Consider the following 21,235-nt stretch of genomic DNA (forward strand, 5'->3'; position numbering starts at 1 on the left):
AAGAACTGTTGATCTACAGCCAAGTCCTGCTTTCGGATACATACACAAGACTCCCAGCACGGTCCATGGGACTTAACCGTGTGTATCTGAGCATGGAGGTATCCTCCAGGCATACAGTGTTAAAGCACGCTTGATCTTTGGAGGGTTGCTCTCCTGTGCTCTGGTGGGCTCAACCTCACCATCTGCATCTCTTGAGTTAAGCCACTTCCTCCATTACTCGCTGAGGTGCTGAGATGCTGACGCAAGTGTTTGCTTAAATGCCACTGCCTCCATTTTCTCTGAACTTCCAGCTGAACCTAGGTAGAGAGGTCACAAAATACTTCGTTCAGCTAGTTTATCTTGGAGCCCTGCATTGCGGAGAGCAGTATAACAGGAAAAGGAGAGTGGGTGAAGCTGTTCACAGGGCCTAACTGGCCTCAGTAAGTGTTTGGTTTAGATTTTTCCAAGATTTTAATTTTAGTTATAAAAATGGGACATTTTGGCACTCTAAGGTAAAAAATGCAGATTTTCTTTCCAAAACAACATTTTCTGAACCCTGAAAGGATCTGTCAAAGTATTTAAAACCCCTCCCCCTCCTTTTTTTTTTCCTTCCAATAACTTCAGGATCTCCCAGGTATGGATAATGTTTCCCCCCACCTCTACCAGCAGCAGCATTTCAGAGAGCAAGTTCTAGCCCAGGAGCCTGGGAGTTAAGACACGACTACAAAGAAAATGGTCCCTCTTCCAAAAGCTTTACCTTATGAGAGTCCTAATAAACTTGGACTGGATACAGCTTTTGATAAATTCCCTCCCAAGTATCAAGTAAAGAAAACAGCCATGGATGGGGTGACAGATAACACCACCATACGTCAGAACCAGTTGACTGTCAGTGTGACCGTACTCCCACCCTCTGTTCCCAGACAGTAATAATTCTATCTGATTTATGAAAGGGCTGCAATAGTTGAGAGGTGAAGTTTGAATCTGGCATACAATTACTTAGGCTTGCCAGGTCTAGCAGGTATTTCATGAGTGACGTTAGGTAGCTGGGAAGAAAACCCTTAGATAAAACGTGTAATTCATGAGAGAATGTATCTTACTGATTAATGAGGCATGCTTGAGCAATAAAAAAAATGTTATATACACAAAACTCACCTCACCATTAAGAAAACAATAAAGTACAGCCACGACAAAGCCCTAAAAGATAAAAGAACCATGGTGACAGAATTAGAACTGCAGTTTCAGCTTTTGAATGGGGATGAGGCACCTCAAGGGGAATCAGACAGCTTGGTTTTCCCACTGGGACTCTGCTCTGTTGCTGAGTCATATGTTATGCCTATTTGTTTTTATTTTAAAGAAATAATAGCTTATCAAATATTACCTGGAATGATCCAAGAGCCAATTCGAAAAACAGCTGAATCTCCATTGTGACACTGCTTGCGTCTTCGGGGAAAAAAGCAAAGATAATGTAGTGGACCCCAAAGAGGGGAATGAGGAGGAGTGTTGACTTCGCAAGTCTCCTGAGAATGAAAACAGGGAAACACCAGTGCAGAAGGAGCAAGAGGGGCTCAGGTGGGGTCACATGGCATAAAGTTGCAACATAAGGGACATACTTGTATTGGTTGAAATCACTGCTCCGTCCTTCAGGTGAGCTGAGCTTCTTCATCAAGATTCTTAAAATGTTGACAAAAAGAATGAAATTAACCTGAAAAAAAGAAAAGTAAGGAAGTGAAAAAAAAAAAAAAGCAACAAAAACAAATTTCCAGTCACCACTTGCATAACTTACAGGTATCAGCAGAGCCAGTTTGGGGTGCTTTGGCTGAGCAGGCAGAATAGAGGGGCTGGCCTGCCCATATCCCTGTCCCCATCCCAGTCCCTGTCCTTGCCTCTTGGGCCTGCCTGGCCACCCTGGGCTTGGGTGCTGGCTGCTTTCCCCACCAGTTGGCTGCAGCTTTAGGCATGGGGACGATCAGAGCTTATTATCCGGGCAAATCACTGGAAGGGCAGGGAGACCAGGCACATCGGTAGGATCTCTTCTGGTTGTGGGCTTCAGACAGCCTCTGCCCAGTCTGACCCAGCTTTGGATGCCAGCAAACGGGCAGCGCTGGAGCTACCACTTGCTAACTGGGACTGCAAATGTTGTTTGTTCCCTGCCAAAAGACAGCATGGGTTGGGATGATGGAGGCAAAGTAGTTAAAAGTGGGGATAGGAGAAAGTCAACACAGAAGTTCTTCCTTTGGGTTTTCCCCCTCTCCAAGGGTGGATATCAGATAAAATGCTGATCTGCTGCTCAGTTTGGGCAAAGGTGAAGCAATAGCTGTTTCTGCTCGTTTGACCCTCAAGCAAAGAGCAGGAGTCGCAAGGGAGGCAGAGCCTGAGCATGGCTCTCTCCCACAGCCAGTGTGTAGCCACCTCGGGTTGTATCTGCCTTTCACATCAGGGCTCCCAACATGGCCCTGCTCTCCTCCTGCACCCCCACAGCGCTTTTGCAACACCCTGCACCGTGGCAGGCCCTCTACCTTCCCCTACGCCTCAAAACATCATCACAGCCCTGCATCCTTTTCATGGTGGCTTGTGGGTGCTAGAGCTGGGCTCTGAGGTGGTGTGTTTCCCTCAGAGAAGCGTGTCTACTGTAGGTGGGACAGACCCAGGATGTCCTTGGGTTCCATAAATTATTGGATGAAGAGGGAACAACTGTGGCTGCGTGGTCTGGGCTGCTGAGGGTGTCTGGAAGTTTGGGGAGCTGGGGAGGGGTGAGGAAAGGAGCAGAGCTGTGAGGAGCTCGGGGTGGGGGACATGAAGGAAAGACAAATATGTTGAGGATGTTGGGGGGGAAAGGAGGTTCAAGCTGGGGATGCAGGGTTTTTTAACACACTGGGTCAGGCCTAATCAGCGTAGTCTGAGCAGGAGTTCTTGCTACTGAAAACTATGGGGAGAAGGAGGGATGGGGAGAGTGCTGCTGGGAAGGATTTCCCGCGGGCAGCACGGCAGGAGCGTTAGCCTTGGAGCACAAAGGAGTTTATCGGTGTTGATTTTCTGCCCTTTGAACTGCTAAGGACTGTAGGCTGTGAGGAATAAAGAGATTAGATCTGGATTCTGAAGGACTGGCTGTTGGTTTGTCTGTGGCTATGGGTTTGAGAAAAGCCTCTTTCAGGTAAAGAAGCAGAGTCCAGTTGGTGGCTCCTGCCTTAAGTGGCTAAGCTAGATGCGATCAGGATTTTTGAGGAAACTTGGAAGGGGGTAGTGGGTGGTGGCCATCAAAAACGAAATTAAGATTGTGCTTTTTGCCTTGCAGAATGCTTGGGCCTTGTTGGCACTTAAAGATTACAGAATGGCTCCTGGAGCTTAAGGGTTCATTAAGAAAAATATATGCTGTGGCCTCATTAAGTTGATCCTGGATCACTTGTGTGGTCTTCCACTTGACTCGTGGGGGTGAAGGATTGCTCAGTGGTAGATAGCAGAACTTTAACCCACCATCTCTGCTGCTTGCGTTTCCAAGAGAGCATGCAAGTGTTGCAGTTTGTCTTTCACAAACATAATGGCTCCTACTGGCAATATGAAAACCTCAACCAACTCTTGGGTTCTCACTTGGAGCGTCAGCGGGTTACTTGAACTAACAGTTCACCTGTTTCTGTACTAGGGCTTATAGAGTGGTTTGCCCCAGCGCATCTCTGTTGGGCAGAATGACTATCTCCCAGAAGCAGCTCTGGCCCCTTGGTACCTAAGGCTCTGAGGGTGAGCAACAGCAAATGCTCAAACCATAGGTGCTGAGTATTATATGTACCAAATTGTTCGTGACATCGCTACTGCCTTGTACTGGGCAGGTTCACGCTGAGTTTCAATGCCTGTGCCTTGTTTCAGTGAGTAATGCCATAATAGTATAATTGCAGTCCTGGTGCATGCAGCCTGTGAGCTGCTTTCATTGCTGAAAACAAAAGCTAATGGTCATGTAAGGCAAGTTGGTTTTGGCTTTGCTGAGAGGGGCATTGACCGGGAGACACAAAGGCGATTGTACTGAAATGAACAGCCATTTCGTTTCTCCTCCAGAGCCTTACTTGAAACAGTCCAAAACAAGCTTCCACAAGCCAGCCAAGTTCATATGAAATCAACAGGATGTGGAAACCTGATCTTCTTCAGGCTCTTGCTTCTTGGGAAGACACTCTAGCTTTCCTTGTGAACTTAGCTTCGGGGCATTAGTTACTGACTAAATCCTGCTGAGCAGAAGTTGCTTAAGCAGTAATTCATGTGTCACACCAGTTCAGGCACATGTCTAAGATCAGTTCATTAACACAGTTCTGAAGCATATTGAATAGATGATCTCTGACTTCACAGTATTTGAAAATACAGTTTGAATCTGCTTGTCCCAGAAAAGACTTACAAAAATAGACAAAACTACAGGGCCTCTAATGATCCACCAGGTATTGGCATCAGTGTTAATGTCCCAACACCTGTAAAAATAGATGAGAAGGTGCAGTCAGTTATGAAAACACTGGTGCCTTTTTGAAGAGATTTAGTCTGTTTTGCCCTTCAGATAGGCCTCTATTCCCTTCTTCTATGAAATTAATTTCCTGTTCTCACTTAGCTGTACAACATTTCTGACTGATCTGTCCACCTGCACAAGACAAAAGTAGTAGCCCTTACAGTAGAACCACTGTTCCAAATATTGGAAAGGAACAAAGTTTCACAGATCAGAAAGTCAAATAAAGATGCTGAAAACATCATGGGCTGAATTCATAACTGAAGACTACATCCTAGCCTTGAAAATGCTCAAATGATATTTGAGGCTCTTTCTCAGGTTGCTCAGCTGGACCTCTACTCCTGCCCACGCTAGGATCCAGGCTTGCACCACAGTGGTCTGGTGGTTGGTTTGCTTGGCTGCGGGACCCTGTGGAGCAGCCTGCGTGGGAGCTGCATGCTTCCCCCAGCGTGCCGCCTTCCCCCCCTCCACACAACTTACCCGATATTTTCATGGAGTTGCCTAGCAGTCGCCCATGCAGCCACAAACACAGCTGGTGCACCTGTGGTTGGGAAAGCTAGTTACTGCTCCACAAGTCCACCCCAAAGGCAAAACAAACCCACAATTATTCTTACTGAAAGGAGAACCAGTACCCCATCCGAGGGCAATGAACCTCCAGAGGAACTTCCTTTCCGAGAAGAAAGAAATAACCAGGAGAGTGTGGAGGTACAGTCCCTCCACGAGGAGCCAGCTGTAGTTAGACATGATGCAATACTGAAAGAAGACCATGGTGAGCTTACACCCAGCCTGAGGAAAGAGAGAATAATTAGCTTCTGCCTGGGTTTGTATCTACCTTCTAACAGAGAGAGAGATGTAAGTAAATCTTGGCAAATAGAGATCTTATAGCAATTAGGGGACTAAATGAGTGGCCTTGAGACAGGCGTTCACATGACAAGAAAGCACAGCTGGCACTCATAAATGCATTAATCAACTGCCTCACCAGCAAGAACTGAATGTGTCATGGACACATGAGTTTGGGTTACTTTCTCACTTAGAGCAGTTTCCTTATTACTACCTCGTTAGTATCAGTAGCACTAATTTCACCTTAGAGAAGCATGTGGATGTGTTTGTTGGTCTTTTTTTCCTAAGAAAAAGGGTTGATAAAGACAAGTTAAAATTTGCTCAAAATGTTCTTCTTCAGCAACAAAAATCCAGCAAAACCGGGAGGACAAAACAAAATAAAAAGCACCTTTCTTTGTTTCTCTCCTTAATTCTTATCTTTTGGTTTAAAGCATTGAACATGGTCTCTAGTGCTCACCCACCCCCCATTTTCAAGATAGTTTGCTGCCAATAAAAAGAAAAAGGAAAAAACAATTCAAAATTTGTGAGGTTCCTTTTCTAGGCTCTCTGGGTGTAAACCCATATCTTACTATCCTGTCTCACACTGCAATATAATTCAGCAATATTTAATGTGTTCTCATACTTTTCCTGCCATCCCCATCTACCAGGATCTAAAATCCATGTAAGAATCTCCACCCTGGTGGTGTATCCCGTGTTCACAGCCTGGGACACCCAGGTTTAGGCATTTCTGGGTCAATGTGCTGAAATCCTGGTGTCTTCTGTGGTCATCTAGTCAATGCAATCGAGATGATGAATGCAGGTACCTACTTCAGACTAACCCGGATGCTCTCTGCTCCAGTACTTATAAGGGCATCTATAACCAGGAGGAATGGCACCTGGGTTTCTGTGCGTATGCTCCAGCCTGTGTTGCCTTTGCACCATCACACCTCCATCACTCATGAACAATACTCCCAAACAGGGATATCTCAGCCAGGAACAACCAACACGCGGGATCAAGTGACAGAGAAGGGACGGGGCATACCTCTCTTGTCCTGTAATCCCACACACTGAGTAGAAAGCTGGGACAGAGATTTCCTCCCCTGCACACTAACTACTGCTAGGATCCTGCTGAGAATCTGAGGCATGGAGCAAGCTGGAAGGCAGAGGGTTACCGTGTATGACCCGCAGTAATTTGTGTCTTCAGAGGAAAACAAAACAGCATCCTTGATGAAGTTGGACAAGGCTCGCAAAATGAACGATGTGAAGAGATGCATGTGGATGTAGTTCCTTGTACAGCGAAGTCTTCTGTTACAAAAAGAGAGAGATCCTGTGAAGTTACACTTCTATCCAATGCATGTAGCTTGTGGCTGTAATGCTTGTTAATGCTAAATTGACATATTAAGAACGCCGTTTTTCTGTCTGTGAAAGGAAGACTAATGCATTTCCCAAGAGGGATATCCTAGAGAAGACCTTAAAAAGCTGAAGTCACATCTGCTCCACTCAGGTACTAAAACAAGCTGAACGTTGCCAGAAGAACACGATTTCACAACTAATTTGCTTGGTCTAGCCTCCCTCCCTCCTTTCTGGAGTAACGTGAACCCAAGGTGTTTATCCACACCTGGGTGGATTTATTTGGTTTGCCTGCACAGTGAACTTGTGCCTGCAATGTTTTCTGTATTAAATCTCCACATAATCTGGATCCGGAGGCTGTGCAGCCTGAAGACAAGTTTGCAAACTAGCTGGGTTTCCTTCTGCCCAGAGGTGCCACCCTGACACTGTAAGGGAAATTCATTTCACTGAATAAGCAGCAAAGTACAAATTCCAGGTTATAAGGATGCGTGAAGATAAGCCGACTGTCAGATCACTGCTGTAAACCTGAAACTCCTTCCCAGAAGTCAGAGCAGCAGCACTCAGAGCAAAGTTTTAGCCACAGACTTAAGTAGGGAAAAGAACAGCAGGGGGAAAGACACTCTGCTGAAGGGACACTGAAGTCATGGGAAGACCTCAGCAGGGAGGTGGTGCAAACACCAGTCTGCAAAATACATCCAGCTACATTTTGGAAAGGACAGAAGAGCACAATATGAGGAGCAGCCCTAACATGTTATGGGAGACAAGACTCAGAGATAATTTTTGTCACTGATTTCTGTGGAGGTTTTTAGAGATAATTCAATTTTTAACTTGCCCTGAAAGCCAATAGAAGGATTTGTGTCAGCTGGGATGACCAGAAGTCCTGGCCAAATGGAAACCAGAGATGCTTCTCCTTACCTGAAAGAGACCAGGACCACTAATGCTATTGTCAGTGTCACGAGGGAGGTGCAGTATCCAATGGTGTACATGGTCTTCAGAGTCATGAAATACGAATGCTACAGGGAAACATATTCATACATTTATCTTTGACTGTTTGGTAGTACTCAGCCCACACCAAGAGAAAGGTGTCTCCTTCTATTTAGCAAATAAATTTTCTTGTAAAATCAGCTACTGAAGTTTTTCCCTGAGCAACCCATTCTGATCATTTGGAGGAAGCATTTATGCTGAAAAACATCTGTAAGAATAACCCCACCTGAGTTAAATCACAACATCATTCAGTCTGTCCTTAACATGTTCCTCCCCCGGGGCCCCAAAGCAGCAGATCTGTGGTCACTGCACTCGGACTCACTCTCGCCTCGTTTGTGGTGTCATTGACATTGTAGCCACAAGCGATATCAGGTCTTGGATACGGGTCCGACCAACCCTCACTCGAACAGTTTCGGTAGACAAAACCTGTGTGGTAACAACAAAAACCAAAACAAAACAAAACAACATAATCGAGTGTGATCATTTCCAATTGTATGTTTGTATGTATGTTTGGAGATCAGTCACCAACGTGTAGAGCGGCTCCAAGAGCAAAGAGAATATTTTCCCCCAGGCAGTGCACTCTGCATAGCTGGAGGTGAAATGCAGCTGAGCTAATTATGTTGATACTTGCCCCAGTGTACTTGTGTGGGTCATAATATTGTTTGCCAACTCAGGGATGACTGTGATGGATGTGTTTTTATTAATTGCAACATAAATAATACTGTTCGGTACATCTGGTGTTTCTTGGCCAGTATTCCAAGATCAGCAAACACATGACTTGTTCAATCACACATTTATGCTCCATGCAAACCTGATACTTTCCTGAATGCTCCCACCTCCTTGCTGTGGTTTGTCATGGTCTGAAGAGAACACAAAACTTTAGACGGTCAGAGATTTTTGGTGAGATGTAAATGAAAAATAGAAGGCTTTTCCTTACAGCCAGGTCTAGGCATTATCTTACACTGTTTATTTCCTTGCTTACTTGCAAATTAAAGGCTAGGGTGGGATTCCCCTAACTTAAGTTAGACTTCTGAAAGCTAAATGCTTGAGTCCAATTGTGTCCCTCATGGCTGTCTTTCTAGTCAGTGGACAAAAAGAGGCATTTGCAGAATTCATCTCATTTGCAGACAGACATCCTCAGAGGGCAGTTTGTCTGACCCACTTCTGCTGGGACGTTTGACTTTTAGACTCCTAAAGCTGAGTGAGATGTATCCCCAGCATGTTGCACATGGTTGAATAGGACAGGTTTGAACATGTCTGTATTCATGTTTGGCACTAAAGTGGAAGTGGGAAGTCCTGCCCTATAACACCTTACAATCTCACTGGAAGAAAATGACCCTAGCAGGCATGTAGGTCATGTGCTGAAGAGAACAGAAACTTTTACAAAGAAGTAAAACCACTGCCCGCTGTCCTAACCACACTCATCTGTCAGGTAGGAGGCACACTTCAGAAACATGGAGTAAAATCCTGGCTTTGCTGCAGTAACGGCAATACTAGCAAGGACTTACAGAGGGCCTGAAATCAGCAGTCCTTCTTAGTAGAAGCCTTGACAGAAGGGACCATCAAAGTCTATTTTTGCCCGCACATTTAGCCATGGGGACCCTAGGGCATCCAGTCCCTGCAAACTTCCCCACAGTGTTGAGGGAACGGAGGGAGATGCATATGCAGCAGTATTTGGCACTGGTTTATGCTCTTTGGAGCCCTGCTGGGACTGTCAGTACAGAGTTGGGGCTCCTGCTACCTCTGGGCTAATTCTGGTGACCTGACAGCATGTCTGCACTTGATTTGAACTCGCCTCTGTAAAACTGCAAGGCACAGCAAACACGCTGAGATCTCCAAGTGGGAAGAGCTCTGGGTGTGTTAGTATCAGACTATTATTCTGATGCTTTTATGAACATCTTGTTCCAACTTAGCACCTTTGGAAGGTCCAGGCTTGCTTTTCATAAACCCTGTATTATATACCCTGCTGCAGTGCAACAACAGGAGAGAAACAGCTCTCCCAAACAGTTCTCCCCAACCTGCCTTGGCACTCAGCAGGGGAGTGGGATGGTGGCAAATTCTCTACTTCAGCTTCAATTATTAAGATGCACGTACTTAGAGCAGAGTATTGTGCTTGTAAACATGCCTGTAACTGGTTTTTGCCTGAGGACGTCAAAGTAGATCAGACAAGAAGAGGTGAAGTTCTGTGTTGGTGTGTGCATGTGACTGCATTATATGCGAAGCACAGGAGATTATGCAGGGCATAATACTGATGCACGTGAGCGCAATTTTAGCAATGCTACTTGCTTATGGGTGACACGCACACTGGGGAAACTGCAGCATGCCCTGCTTGGAGCAGGCTTGGGGTCTGCAGTCTGTCTAATGATCAGTGAGTGCTTGGTGTTTGCTGGTGCCTTGGAGTTGCCTAGGCCAGGGGGGGCGCTGGCTAAAGGGATGGCCATGGGACTGGGGTTATCCTATGCAGCCTTCTCTGCCTCTGAATCCCCGCAGTCATCACACCTTTCCCCATTTCTTGCCCGAGACAAATTGTACAGGTCTGGATGTGAACTTCAGTTATATAACTTGTTTCCAGATGATTTTGTTTCTTTGGTCTGTTTTGTGGGAGGGGGCCAGACAGTCTGGGCTGCAAATGCAAGTCTGGATGTCAGCACAAAGCTCTACAGCACCGAGACCAAGGTTTGGTCAGAGCTCACAGCTGTCTGCGTCCCTTAATGTATGGGTCTTTGGCATTTGTGGCTGCCTATCTGCTTTGTAAGTGGTGAGGAGAGAAAACTTTTGCTTTTTTTTTAAGCAAACAGATCTTTGTTTTTCTTTTGCAAAATTGCTTCAAACAGGACAACGTCTGTAGCAGTAATTAAATACGAGTCACAAGCTAACCACAGTATAAAATCAGAGAAGAATGTGGCTATGAGAATGAGAATAAACTATTGCTGACTTTGACCCAAAATGTCAGATGCAGAGACCGAAATAAGATGCAAATGCCAATGGACCATGTCTTGGGTTTCTGTTTTGAACAATGTCACTCTGATTTTTGCTTATCAGAAGTGGTTCAGCTCTCAGCTTCTCGATAAGCAGGGCAACTAAAGTTTAAAGCTGTTAGACTATCTCAAAGATAAAGCAATGCACATTTGAGATATAATTATGACCTTTGGATGTACAAATTCCTGTTTTCCTCCCTGGTATGAAGGCCAGAGGCAGGGAGAAGTTCCCTCTAGTGGCTGTACCAGCATGGATTTCATTTAATGCATTTAAGGGCTGGTATCACTGCTAAATATTTGTGAGGACATGCCAGATGGATGATTTCTGCAGTGATCTGTGTCTTTGTGTAATTCATCCTCTGTCTTTAAACCAGATTATAAGATTCAATGGGCGGCTACTGTTTGTGTGTACAGAAAATGGCACGGTATTTATTTTAATCTGAATGGCTCGTGTCTGATTTTATTTAAAGAGCACTAAGTGCTTCTCCTCTGACTTATCTAATCTTTATTAGACAATCTAATACTTTGTCTCCCGTTCCTCCCTCCATGAAATGAATTTGTCTGCTTTTCTGTAAGTACTAGACCTCATTAATCCATATCCTATAACTGAAGAATGCAAAACCCTCTTCCGATTTGAATCATTAACTCACTAAAGAGAAATGTAAGCACATTTCTTGGGCATTGTTGAAAACTAGAACTGAACAGAAAGCAGACAGAAACTTCTACTTAATGGCTTATGATTACTGTAGTATACTGGAAATAAATTTCCCTTCATTTCTAGCTTACAAATCCCGGAGAAAGGACAACAAACGTTGCTTGAGCTCATCTCTTTTTGAATAAGTTTTCTAGTAATCCATGAACCTGAGTTCCCATGAATTTGTGCCATGTTTGTGGAGCTTGTCACAGCCAAGGGATGAACCCCCAGTGCAGATTTCCTCTTGATGGAGGAAAAAAGGGGATCTTTTCCCCCTACCTGGGTGGCTGTTTTGCCAAAACTTGTATGAACATAACACTCTGTGAAGTTTTGTCCCCATCAGGCTCAGCTGAGTTGAGCCACTGGCTCTAAGACTTATTAGAAAGGGAAAGATAGACAGAAGTACATAAACACAGAGCCTGACTGGAGCAAACTCTTTCCCTTAAGAAACCACGCTAAGAAACTGCTTTTCAGGATAGCATTTACTTCCTGCATTTTCTCCACCTGGCTAAGAAAAATAAACACTTAAAACATCTTGCTACTTTAATTCCAGGTTTTCCCATGTTTCACTTAGTGATGGAAATGGAGCTGCTAAGTGACCATCGGTCTTTAAAAGAAGCAGGGGCACAATTTCACTTCAGGTTCACACCTGACACTGGCATCTCTGTAAATAACTCATTTAAAAATAAAATTAGCAATAAAAACCACCTGGGCAAGAAAAGCATATTTTTAGTGCTACCTTTTTTCCCAGTCAGCATCTGGAAGAATTCAGGGCAGTGAGCGTTGACAGTCTGTCCCACGGCAGATGAAGGCCAGCAGCTCATGTTATCCCACATTCCAGCACATCTGCCTGGGGAGGCAACAGTGAAACACCATGCAGCATCTCCCAGTGATGAAACACCATGGAATTTCTCCCAACAATGAAACACTATGAAACATCTTCAAGCAATGAAACACCATGCAAGGAAACACCATGCAACGAAACACCAAGGACCAAGGCAGCTACAGGAACACAGATGCTCAGTACTCTGAAAACCAAGCTGGATGAGACAGAGCAAGTCGTGCTGAGACCTGTCAAGACCTGGATAGGACAGAACAAGTCCTGCTTTCTTCAAACCAGTCCCAGAAAGCTCCAGGCCTGTCCTGTTCTGGTCCTTGACTCCACTGGTCTCTACTAGCCAAACAAAGAGTGTCTTGGGCCGGCCATTGTCAACTTTGCATCAGGCACTTGGCTACCCATCTGTCTTCCGGTAACTATTGAATGGCCCAGGAAAGATGACAGAAATATAGATGTGAATTTTTTAGCTCACTTTTCAGTCTTTCTAAAGCTTCCACTCTGAGTCACCCTGATGTTTTTCTTATATAATCCTTTTGTAAACAGAAAAAGATACAACTTGACTAGGAGTTTAAACAGCTTCAGAATGTTACTGGGGAAAGGTCAGAGAGGAACAGTATCAGTGACATCCTTGTGTCACCATAAATACTCCTCTGCTTGTTCATCTCTTTCATTATGCCAAAACTGTGCTGGAGCAAGTCATGCCAATAGACCACTCACTGGGCTTGGCTGCGGATCTCAGTGGCTTTTCTGCTGCAGCACAGCAAAACTTTGCTAAGTTTTGTCAGTCCCCAGGACTGTAAAAAGAAGGTCATCACATTTACAGTCCGGGGCAAAACATGGATACACACAAAATCTGCCCGTACTGTTCTTTCCAAGCCCAGGCCACTGACAGTGTGACATGCCTGTTGGAGCACCCATCTCAGAGCAGCCATTGAACCTGGAGTCCTGCTGGGCTCTCTGCAGGTTCAGTTGCCCTCCCTGCACCTTCTGCTACATGAGGCCTCCATCAGCTGCAGGGACTGACCAACATTGCCCAGATTCACCCAGTTTCCCTTGGTTAGGATGGGCTTGTTGTGGTCCCCTCCTACAGTCAGGGTGTGAGGCAGGCTTTTCCAGCTGTGCCCTCAGCTTGGCTGTGTTGCCTTCTGGCAGGGCTGGTGGAGGTGCATCAGGGAGCTGAGGGTCAATGGAGCACAGCGTGATGGTGATCTCAACTTAGACATCTTGCTTAGGTGCTTGAAGCTGGTGTGGATGAATTTTGGCCTGTGGTGTAGGGTGTTAATAGAGACCTACGGTTGATGCCCCTTGTGACACAGAGAAACTGTAATTCTGGTCTTTCTTATTTTGCTCTTCTCCAGACATAGGCTGAAATCATTCATGCTGGTTCTCTTTTGCCTCCACTCACTGTCATTTGTTTTAGAAAAACCTCCTCTGTGGGTTTTGTAACATGATGGGGAAAAAAGAGGCCACTGGAGCATGCCAGAACCACCACCCTACGCCTGGTGGGTCCTGGTGTGTGCCGAATGCCCTGCACACTTACTGAAAGCAGAGGGAAGTGCTGAGTGCTCTCCTCAAGTGCTTTGTGCCTCATATGGCCAGCCTCCAGCAGCCTGACAAAGATATTTTCATTTCCAGAAATGTATTGATTTGCTCCTGCACAACAGTCCTAGTGCCTGGAATTTTCAACAGCCAGGGCACCTCAGCTCTGGTCTCCTCCCTGTGACATTGTTTATATGACTTGGTAACCATTTACTTCAAAGCAATAGTTTAATTGTAAATGAAACATCACCTTGGGTGATATTTATGCCTAGCTGTGTTGCAGTATTTGGGTTATCAAACCTTCATGCCAACATCACTGGCATAAAGCTCCCAAATCAGACTCAGTGCACAGAAAAGCCTGTTGGGATGGTCTCCTCCCAGGAAGAGAAAACAAAAACTAGCCAAGCCATTCCTCCTGCAGGAGGGCTTCTCACCAGCCCTCAGGGAGCAAAGCCAGTGCCACCCACCCCTACCTACCTAAAGAGCCTCCTGGGTGGAGGCAGAGCACAGCTCTTCTCCCTCCTCCAAGCTACTGGTATCACAAGGGCAGAGGTAAAACACAGAGTCCCTTTTTCCTTATACTGCAGCAAGATAAGAAACACTTACTGCTCAGGTACTTTGTGCCTGATTCACTCGCAACTAATCATGTGTGTTTGTACCATTTTCACAGGGGTGTGAGCATTGCAGCAGAGACAGCGCTGTGGAAGCTCGTCCCTTGCTTTGCCCCTCTTCGTGCTGCTCCTTGACACTGCCTGCCCACACCAGGCAAAGCTTTTGGGCAAGATGCAGGAGGGACGGGGTATGGAGGGTGACCTACACCCTGAAAACTGCCTTTCTCTCTTCCTACGTGATCCACCAGGGACATGCACTGGATACCCAGAGCTTTGTTTCTCTCTTCTTCAGACTAAAGTCCCTGTACAGGATTTTCTCCACATGGATTTCAGACATGCAGATAATCAAACGTTGGAGGTGTTTGCAGAATACAAGCAAATATTTTCCAGAATAAAAGCGTTACTCCACAATTTACTGAGGTAACAAACTGTCCTCAAGACCAGCAGAAGGAAATTCCTGGGCTCTCTTTTCAAAAACCAATACTTGGGAAAGATGTGTATCTCACTCCTGTTTATTTTTCTGGGGTTTCACTGCCATGAGGTGTGTTTGCACAGTTACAGAGACAGGGCTTAGTCACTCTGGCCACTTTCAGCCTAAGGCTTTCTGCTGTGTGGGCAGCCCTGAGCCCACGGCAGTATGCCTTGTTTAATCTGACAAGAGCAACTTTTGATAGCCATTGGAAATGCTTTCTCAAAGATTTAACATAATCCTATACTTTTACCTTCTCTCTTTTTAGATTTGGGGAGTGCGGCACAGAGGGTAGAATTATCCTGTTTAAAAATTTCCAGTAACAAAAGGCCTCAGGGGAATTTTTAAGATTTGGATCCAACTTAAAACTAGACTAAGTCTCTGCTGAGGAGCTGCTATTTGACTGAGACAAAATGAGACCATCTGTAAAACGGTACTGCCTGCTAATGCTAGTGCTGGTCCACACCTGCATGGTACTGTGAAGTCAGAGCTCTGGTGCAGAGGAAACGCAGAGCTCAACATTAGACCTATGTCACGGGATCAAAGCAGACAAATAGACAGGTTATCAAACCACCCTCCTCTTTGGTGAAGGGCACCGGGGAAGGAAACAAACAATACTGATTTATTCATATGATCAAAGTTCTATGCAATGAGACAGATCTCTATTCTGGAGTATGTGGCAACCTGTCATAAGGTACCCTTGTCACTGCTACGTGGCTGTAATGCCCTGAAGCTGTGCTCACACCCATCAGTCTACAAGGCTCACAGGGATGGAGGAAAATGCTAGGCATGCTAAGAAACCAGGCAATAGATCTTCCCTCTGAGTCCTGCCCCCTTGGGCCAGGTCATAGTGAAACAGTTCTGTGTCTCCAACATTCTCTGCTAGAGAGCAAGGCTTTGAGATGAAGAAAAAGCCTCAAGTCTTGCTCCACACTGTAGCTTATCTCTGGCCAGGACACCCTGCATGCAGCATATCTCACGGGAGCTCCTTCACTTTCCATACTGGTGAGGACTTTGCCATGTCATGGTCCACAAAAGTCACCCAGAAACAGTTCAGTCTGCGAGATGCTGTGAATGACACAGACCCATCCTTAGTGGCAATGGCTGGTCACGCACAAAAAATAGTCACATCTGCCTCCATCCAATGTACTCTGTGAGATGCTGACCCAGCTGCTGCCTGGGGGAGGTAACACTCAGGTCGTAGGCAAGCTTCAATAATTGCTTGCATTTATCTCTCTGAGATCCCTTGCACATGAACACACTTGCTCAGCTGTGGAAGGAAAGCTGTCTACATGATGAGGACTCAGTACCACTAGGCCTTCCCAGGCCAAAAAGCTCCTTTATATAATGATAAATGCTCTCTGAAATGCAAGAGCTCTGTTACGTGACAGTATGTCCTGCCCCAGTGCCAGCCGGTGGCGTAATTGTCATCTTGGGAGCTTGATATGGTTTTGTATATATTTTTCATTATTTCTTTTTATTTTATTTCATTAAAGTAGTTTAGTTCCTTCTAAACTCATAAGTCTCTTTGTCCTCCTCTGTCTCTCTCTTTGAAGAGGGGTAGAGGGGGGCATCTGTCAGTCCCTAGTAGCAGGTTTTGGCTTAAACCGCGACACAGTAAGTTAGAGCAAGGAGGAAGCAACAAGAACCTTCAGGCCACGTGATTTAAATGTTGGCTGCTGGTATTGATTGATTTTGAAGGCAAATATAGTTAAGTAAATTTGCACTTACTGGTCTGAATTTATAAAAATAACCTTGTCCAAGATGAGAAGAATTCCAAATCCTCTGCAAGTTGCAAGATTTTGTTGCTGATGTGCTCCCTAGTTCTAAGAACTGCAGATGAGCAGCTGAGTTAGAAGGCTCCTACGACTCTTGCTGTCACAGTAAGGTGAAAATCCCACTCTCAGAGCCTTATAACAGATCTTACCTGTTTTTCTGCTCCTAAATGAGAAAAGCATACAAGATGCACACCTCCTATGGGAAGAAATGTGGGGTTATCTGATTTTGAGGCCAGCCAGCTCATCTGAGAGCTGTTTTTATCCTACAAATTTGTTCAGCCTTTACCTGAGCTCAGGAGCAGATCGTTTTCGGGCGTTCTATTCTTCGCCTCCAGGGAGAGAGTCTCAGCACAGTTTTCTTCCTCCTTTTTCAGGACGCTCAGGAGGTCACAGACAGGTGGGACAGCTCTGATCTGCAAATTTTAAAAGCGGTGGAATCACTTTCCCTCTTAAAACTTACGTCCCTTCAACAGGACTTACCCTTATGCTCATATTCCCTGTGCAACCCTATCAACTGATTGTGGGCAATATTTCCTTGAAATACAGTCAATTTTACTAATTAAGAAGTCTGCTTTTTTATAGTAGTAACAGGCAAGCACAGACTGATTTTCTGCCTTCTACCTTTTGCTGTCATTACTGTTATTGAGAAAAATGAATGTGTTATTCTGCTAAATTAAGTACATGAGCAGGATGCTCCTCCAAAAGACTGCAGAAACATCCAGGTCACTGCTGGACTCTCCTAGAGCAACAAAGAATTAATTACTTGCCCCTGGCAGTGTTAAACCATAGACCTGGCAGGTCATTTTCCTGGGCACAAGTGGTCGAAATATGTCCACTGGTTGCAGACCATCCAAGCCTGTTTCACTGCTACTGATCAGGAAGCTGCAGGAGCCAACCTGAAAGCAGAGTCTTGCACAGATTTTTGTGAGAACCTAGACAGTAATTTGTCCTAACATCATTTTTTCACCTTCCCTTCTTGCCCCATTCTCCTTTCTCACAAAGCAGTGTGGAAATGTTAGTCTTAACTCAATCCTGATGTAGCAATTAAATGTGTGGTTTATGTTACATGCAGCTGCACCAAAATGAATGTACGAAACAGCTACCAACCATTACAATGTCATGTATTAAAAATCATTCCAAATGATTTGTTGGACAAGATCCCAGTTGTTATGTCTTGCAGTAAAAAGTACTTTTACCATTTCTATTATTTTACCAGTTTTTTACTATTTTTGACAAAAAAACCAAACCAAACCAAACCATACACCTGACTATAAGTGGGTTCCCATCATAACAAAGTAGATAATTCCTCCCTCATGAACAAAAGCAAAAATCTTTATAAATTCCCACTATGGAACTTATATGTACTTATATACATACACATATGTATATACACACACATACTTAAAAGATTAAAAGCAAGTCATCAGGATGTATTATTTGAAAAGAAGCAGATGATAGATTATTTAATGTACTTTGTGTAGGAAAAGTTAACCCAGCAGGATCATATTACTACCCAACTTAATCAAACTTGTAGCATTGCTGATCACTTTCAGATTAGATTTAGGAGAGAAAATAACCACTGAAAACTTTGTAATGAAAACTATTACTTTTCTACAACTAAATTTTAGCCTAACAGACTTCAGCAACTATATTCCCACTCATTTTGGCTGGAAGTATGCTAGGTATTGTATTTCTGAACAAAGTTTGGTCTTTCTAGCAGTGTATCATGCCTCATCTAATTGGTCAGTTGTGTTTAAATTCAGCACCTTTCTCCTTTGTCTCTGCATGTCATGAAATAAATAAAATAAAAAACATTTCGCTTTGCATAATGTGATGAATTTTCTGGAATCACACATGCAAAGAATTCAGATGAAATAAACTATCCTCTGATGTCAGGATTTAAATGCATTTTTAACCCATGTAATATTTGAAAAAAAATAGTTTTTAAAAATCCATTTAGTCTTTGAAAAAAAATAGAAATATCTGGCTGGAATAACATGTCTAAAGAAATGTAATTGAAATTAGGGGTTTCAGTTGTTAGCTGAAGGCTGAATTTGATAATTTCTAAACATTGGCAGATTTTTTTAAATGTGCATTATTTATCACTCTCTATTGTTATCTATTTGATTACCAATAGTAAAGCAATTTAGTACATTTTTCAGAGTTCACAAGTACAAATGTGACAGTTAAGACCAAAACCATACTTCTGCTACAGTACCTCTGTCCAAAAGTTGCCTTGAAAATACATTAAAAAACAACATCAGTGCTGAGCATTTGAAGTTGCCAACAGAACGGGTCTGGTCCGTATGCGGGTTGTTCAAGGCAATACTGAACACCCATAAAAATAAATGCTAGCAATCGTGTTGTAATAATCTTAGAAACAGGAAAATCATTCATCTTAAATAAGCCTGTACATCTTGTGGGCACCGTTTGCTTTCAAGAAATGTGGGTCCTAAGAAAACTTTTGTTCTAGAAAGAGGTTTAAAGACTACATTATTTCTTTATAGCTACAATGAGGCCACACACTTTTAGCACATCCAGCTGCGAAGACCACACTGATGACCTGAGAGAGTGTAATTTTCTTTCATAAAATGTGTTGCTCAAGCAAGATTATGGTGTACTTCATGCCTTACGGTTACTGTTTTACCCCACCAAGTGATGTCCACCCTATTCTGATCAGTAGATACCACTGCCTGGTAATAGACGTGCAGGTAACAGGATTTTAAACCCAGAGAAAGCAGAGAACCTCTGGGTGCTGGTTTAAAGACCTTGTTTTCCACAAACACTGTCCCTTGGTCAGTCTTTACCAACGCTGGCACCCAGCTGGCAGGCTGTGTCAGGTCCCACGCGGCTGTTTGCTGAGTGATGCGAAATCCCGATTCACAGCCAGATAACCCCACTCCGCTGCCAGCTGTGCTCAGTCTCACGCGTGTTTACCGTCCGCAACTGGGAGCAAAAATCCCGCCCCCGTGCTTTGAAATTGAGGAGGAAAATGGGCTCTTCTACATGTGGTTTCTTCATCTCTTCCTAAACAGTTCACTGAAACAGCTCCCAGCTCCCAGGCTGTCAGATTTTGGTGAGGGGGAAAGACATCGTCATGTTTTGTTTAAAGACAATATAAGGCACCAAAAGCATTCCAAACAGAAATAGCTAGTGATAACTAGATGTCCAGAATGGGCAGAAAGCTGCAGTTTGTCATATTGATAGCAAAAGCCAACTACAGTTTTTAGCCTGTGAAATGAATGGATCTAAACACTATGTAATATAAATAATATTTGCAGCCACAGAATTCATAGCCATTTAATTTGAAAGTAAGTGGGTTTAGTTCACTGAGAGGACTTAAAGGAGAAAAGATGCCTGGCAAAACCAAAATAGGTATTTTGAACGTTTAGAAAAATAACAAGTGGAAGGAGATGCCCTCAGTGGCATCCTGAGAGATGACATCTATTTACAGAGTCCTTTAGGTCGTACCTAAGAATAAGAGACCAAAATGACAAGAAACCATCACAGTCACTATTCCTATTGTGGAAGATGATCAAAAGGCAAAAAAGTTTGCAGACTGCATTCACTCTGCCATTAAAATGTCTAGGCAGAGCTCAGGTTTTCTCAGAGTTGGAACCAAATCCCCTGTTGGGACAAACAGATTGATCTTTTCATTAGTTGCAATGAAACAGTGATTTTTTACATTTGCCGAGAGTTTGATCCTTTCCCAGCTGCTCACACCCAAGCTGGACATATTTCAGTCTTGGTTTGGTATGCTTTCAAAATCTGAACAAGCTGAGCAGCACCTGGAGATCACAGCTCAGGTTCAGCTGTCCTTCCGCCAACTGGTCTGAGCGCCCGGAGCTCAGCAGTGACAACCTGCCACATGAATTCCCAGTAAAGTGATAAAGCTAAATGAAAGAAGCCAAACTTTGTGGGTCAAACATTGCTTTGTATCCCTTCAATCTGAGTCAAGGGAGGCTTTGGTAGTGGTGGGCATACCCCCTTAGGGGATCGCTTGCTGATGTAAATAAGCAAAGCTTCTTTAAACGGCATCAAGTCTTTTATCCTTCATCACAGAACCTGCTATGTTTACCAAAGCAGGTTATTAATACTGCTGTCTTTATACAGCTGGGGAAAGTGAGGCATGCTGCTGTCTTTATATAGGTGGGGAAACTGAGGCGTCCAGCATCTAACCATCTGGCCACTGTCAATTAGTGCAGAAAACAGCAGAAGCAAGAATAAATAAAAAAAAAATAAAATAAAATCGCACCTGCTACACAGACCTTTTTAAGCAAAGACACCACAACTTCATGGAACAGAGGTACACTTACTCAGACAACATGTTATTCCATGCAATTGGGAATAGATAGCTCTGAGAACCTACCAGGACAGCTGAAATCCAGAAGATGATCACCCAGATGGTCCACATAGTCAATCACAGTCCGTTTCCTTCATCCCTTGTACACTAGAGGTTACCAGGCTGTCTGTATGCTCTGCAGCGTGGCTCTTGGCTCCTTTCACTTCATCCCTTTCCCTCCTCTCTTTTTTTCCTTCCCCGCTTTGACCATCCTTAGCCAATGTTTCTCTCCAGCTGCTGAGCCCTAGAGAGCATCAGCAATGACAGGACTCCCCCATCTAACCTCCAAGCTCTCCTCCTCCTCCTCTGCAGAAGCCTCCTGTCCCAAAAATAACAGCACCTCTGTTGAGCATGTTCCTGCTATCGTCTGCCTCCCTTCC

General features: G+C 44.3%; 1 protein-coding gene across 1 annotated transcript; it reads right to left on the reverse strand.

The window, feature by feature from the left end:
* Positions 1-119: 119 nt before the first annotated feature.
* On the reverse strand, positions 120-21,110 carry SCTR (secretin receptor; the record flags this gene model as incomplete). The annotated part of the gene is given in 18 exon segments (XM_082483708.1): positions 120-296; positions 1,132-1,173; positions 1,358-1,496; positions 1,590-1,681; positions 4,355-4,424; positions 4,934-4,994; positions 5,086-5,239; positions 6,445-6,577; positions 7,538-7,635; positions 7,929-8,032; positions 12,018-12,128; positions 16,800-16,926; positions 20,883-20,933; positions 20,937-20,963; positions 20,967-20,984; positions 20,987-21,046; positions 21,048-21,068; positions 21,072-21,110. Coding segments are annotated over 18 exon segments (1,524 nt in total).
* Between the last annotated feature and the right edge of the window lie 125 nt (positions 21,111-21,235).

This window comes from Vanellus vanellus (genome assembly GCF_965231255.1).
Source record: "Vanellus vanellus genome assembly, chromosome: 5".
NCBI lineage: Eukaryota > Metazoa > Chordata > Aves > Charadriiformes > Charadriidae > Vanellus > Vanellus vanellus.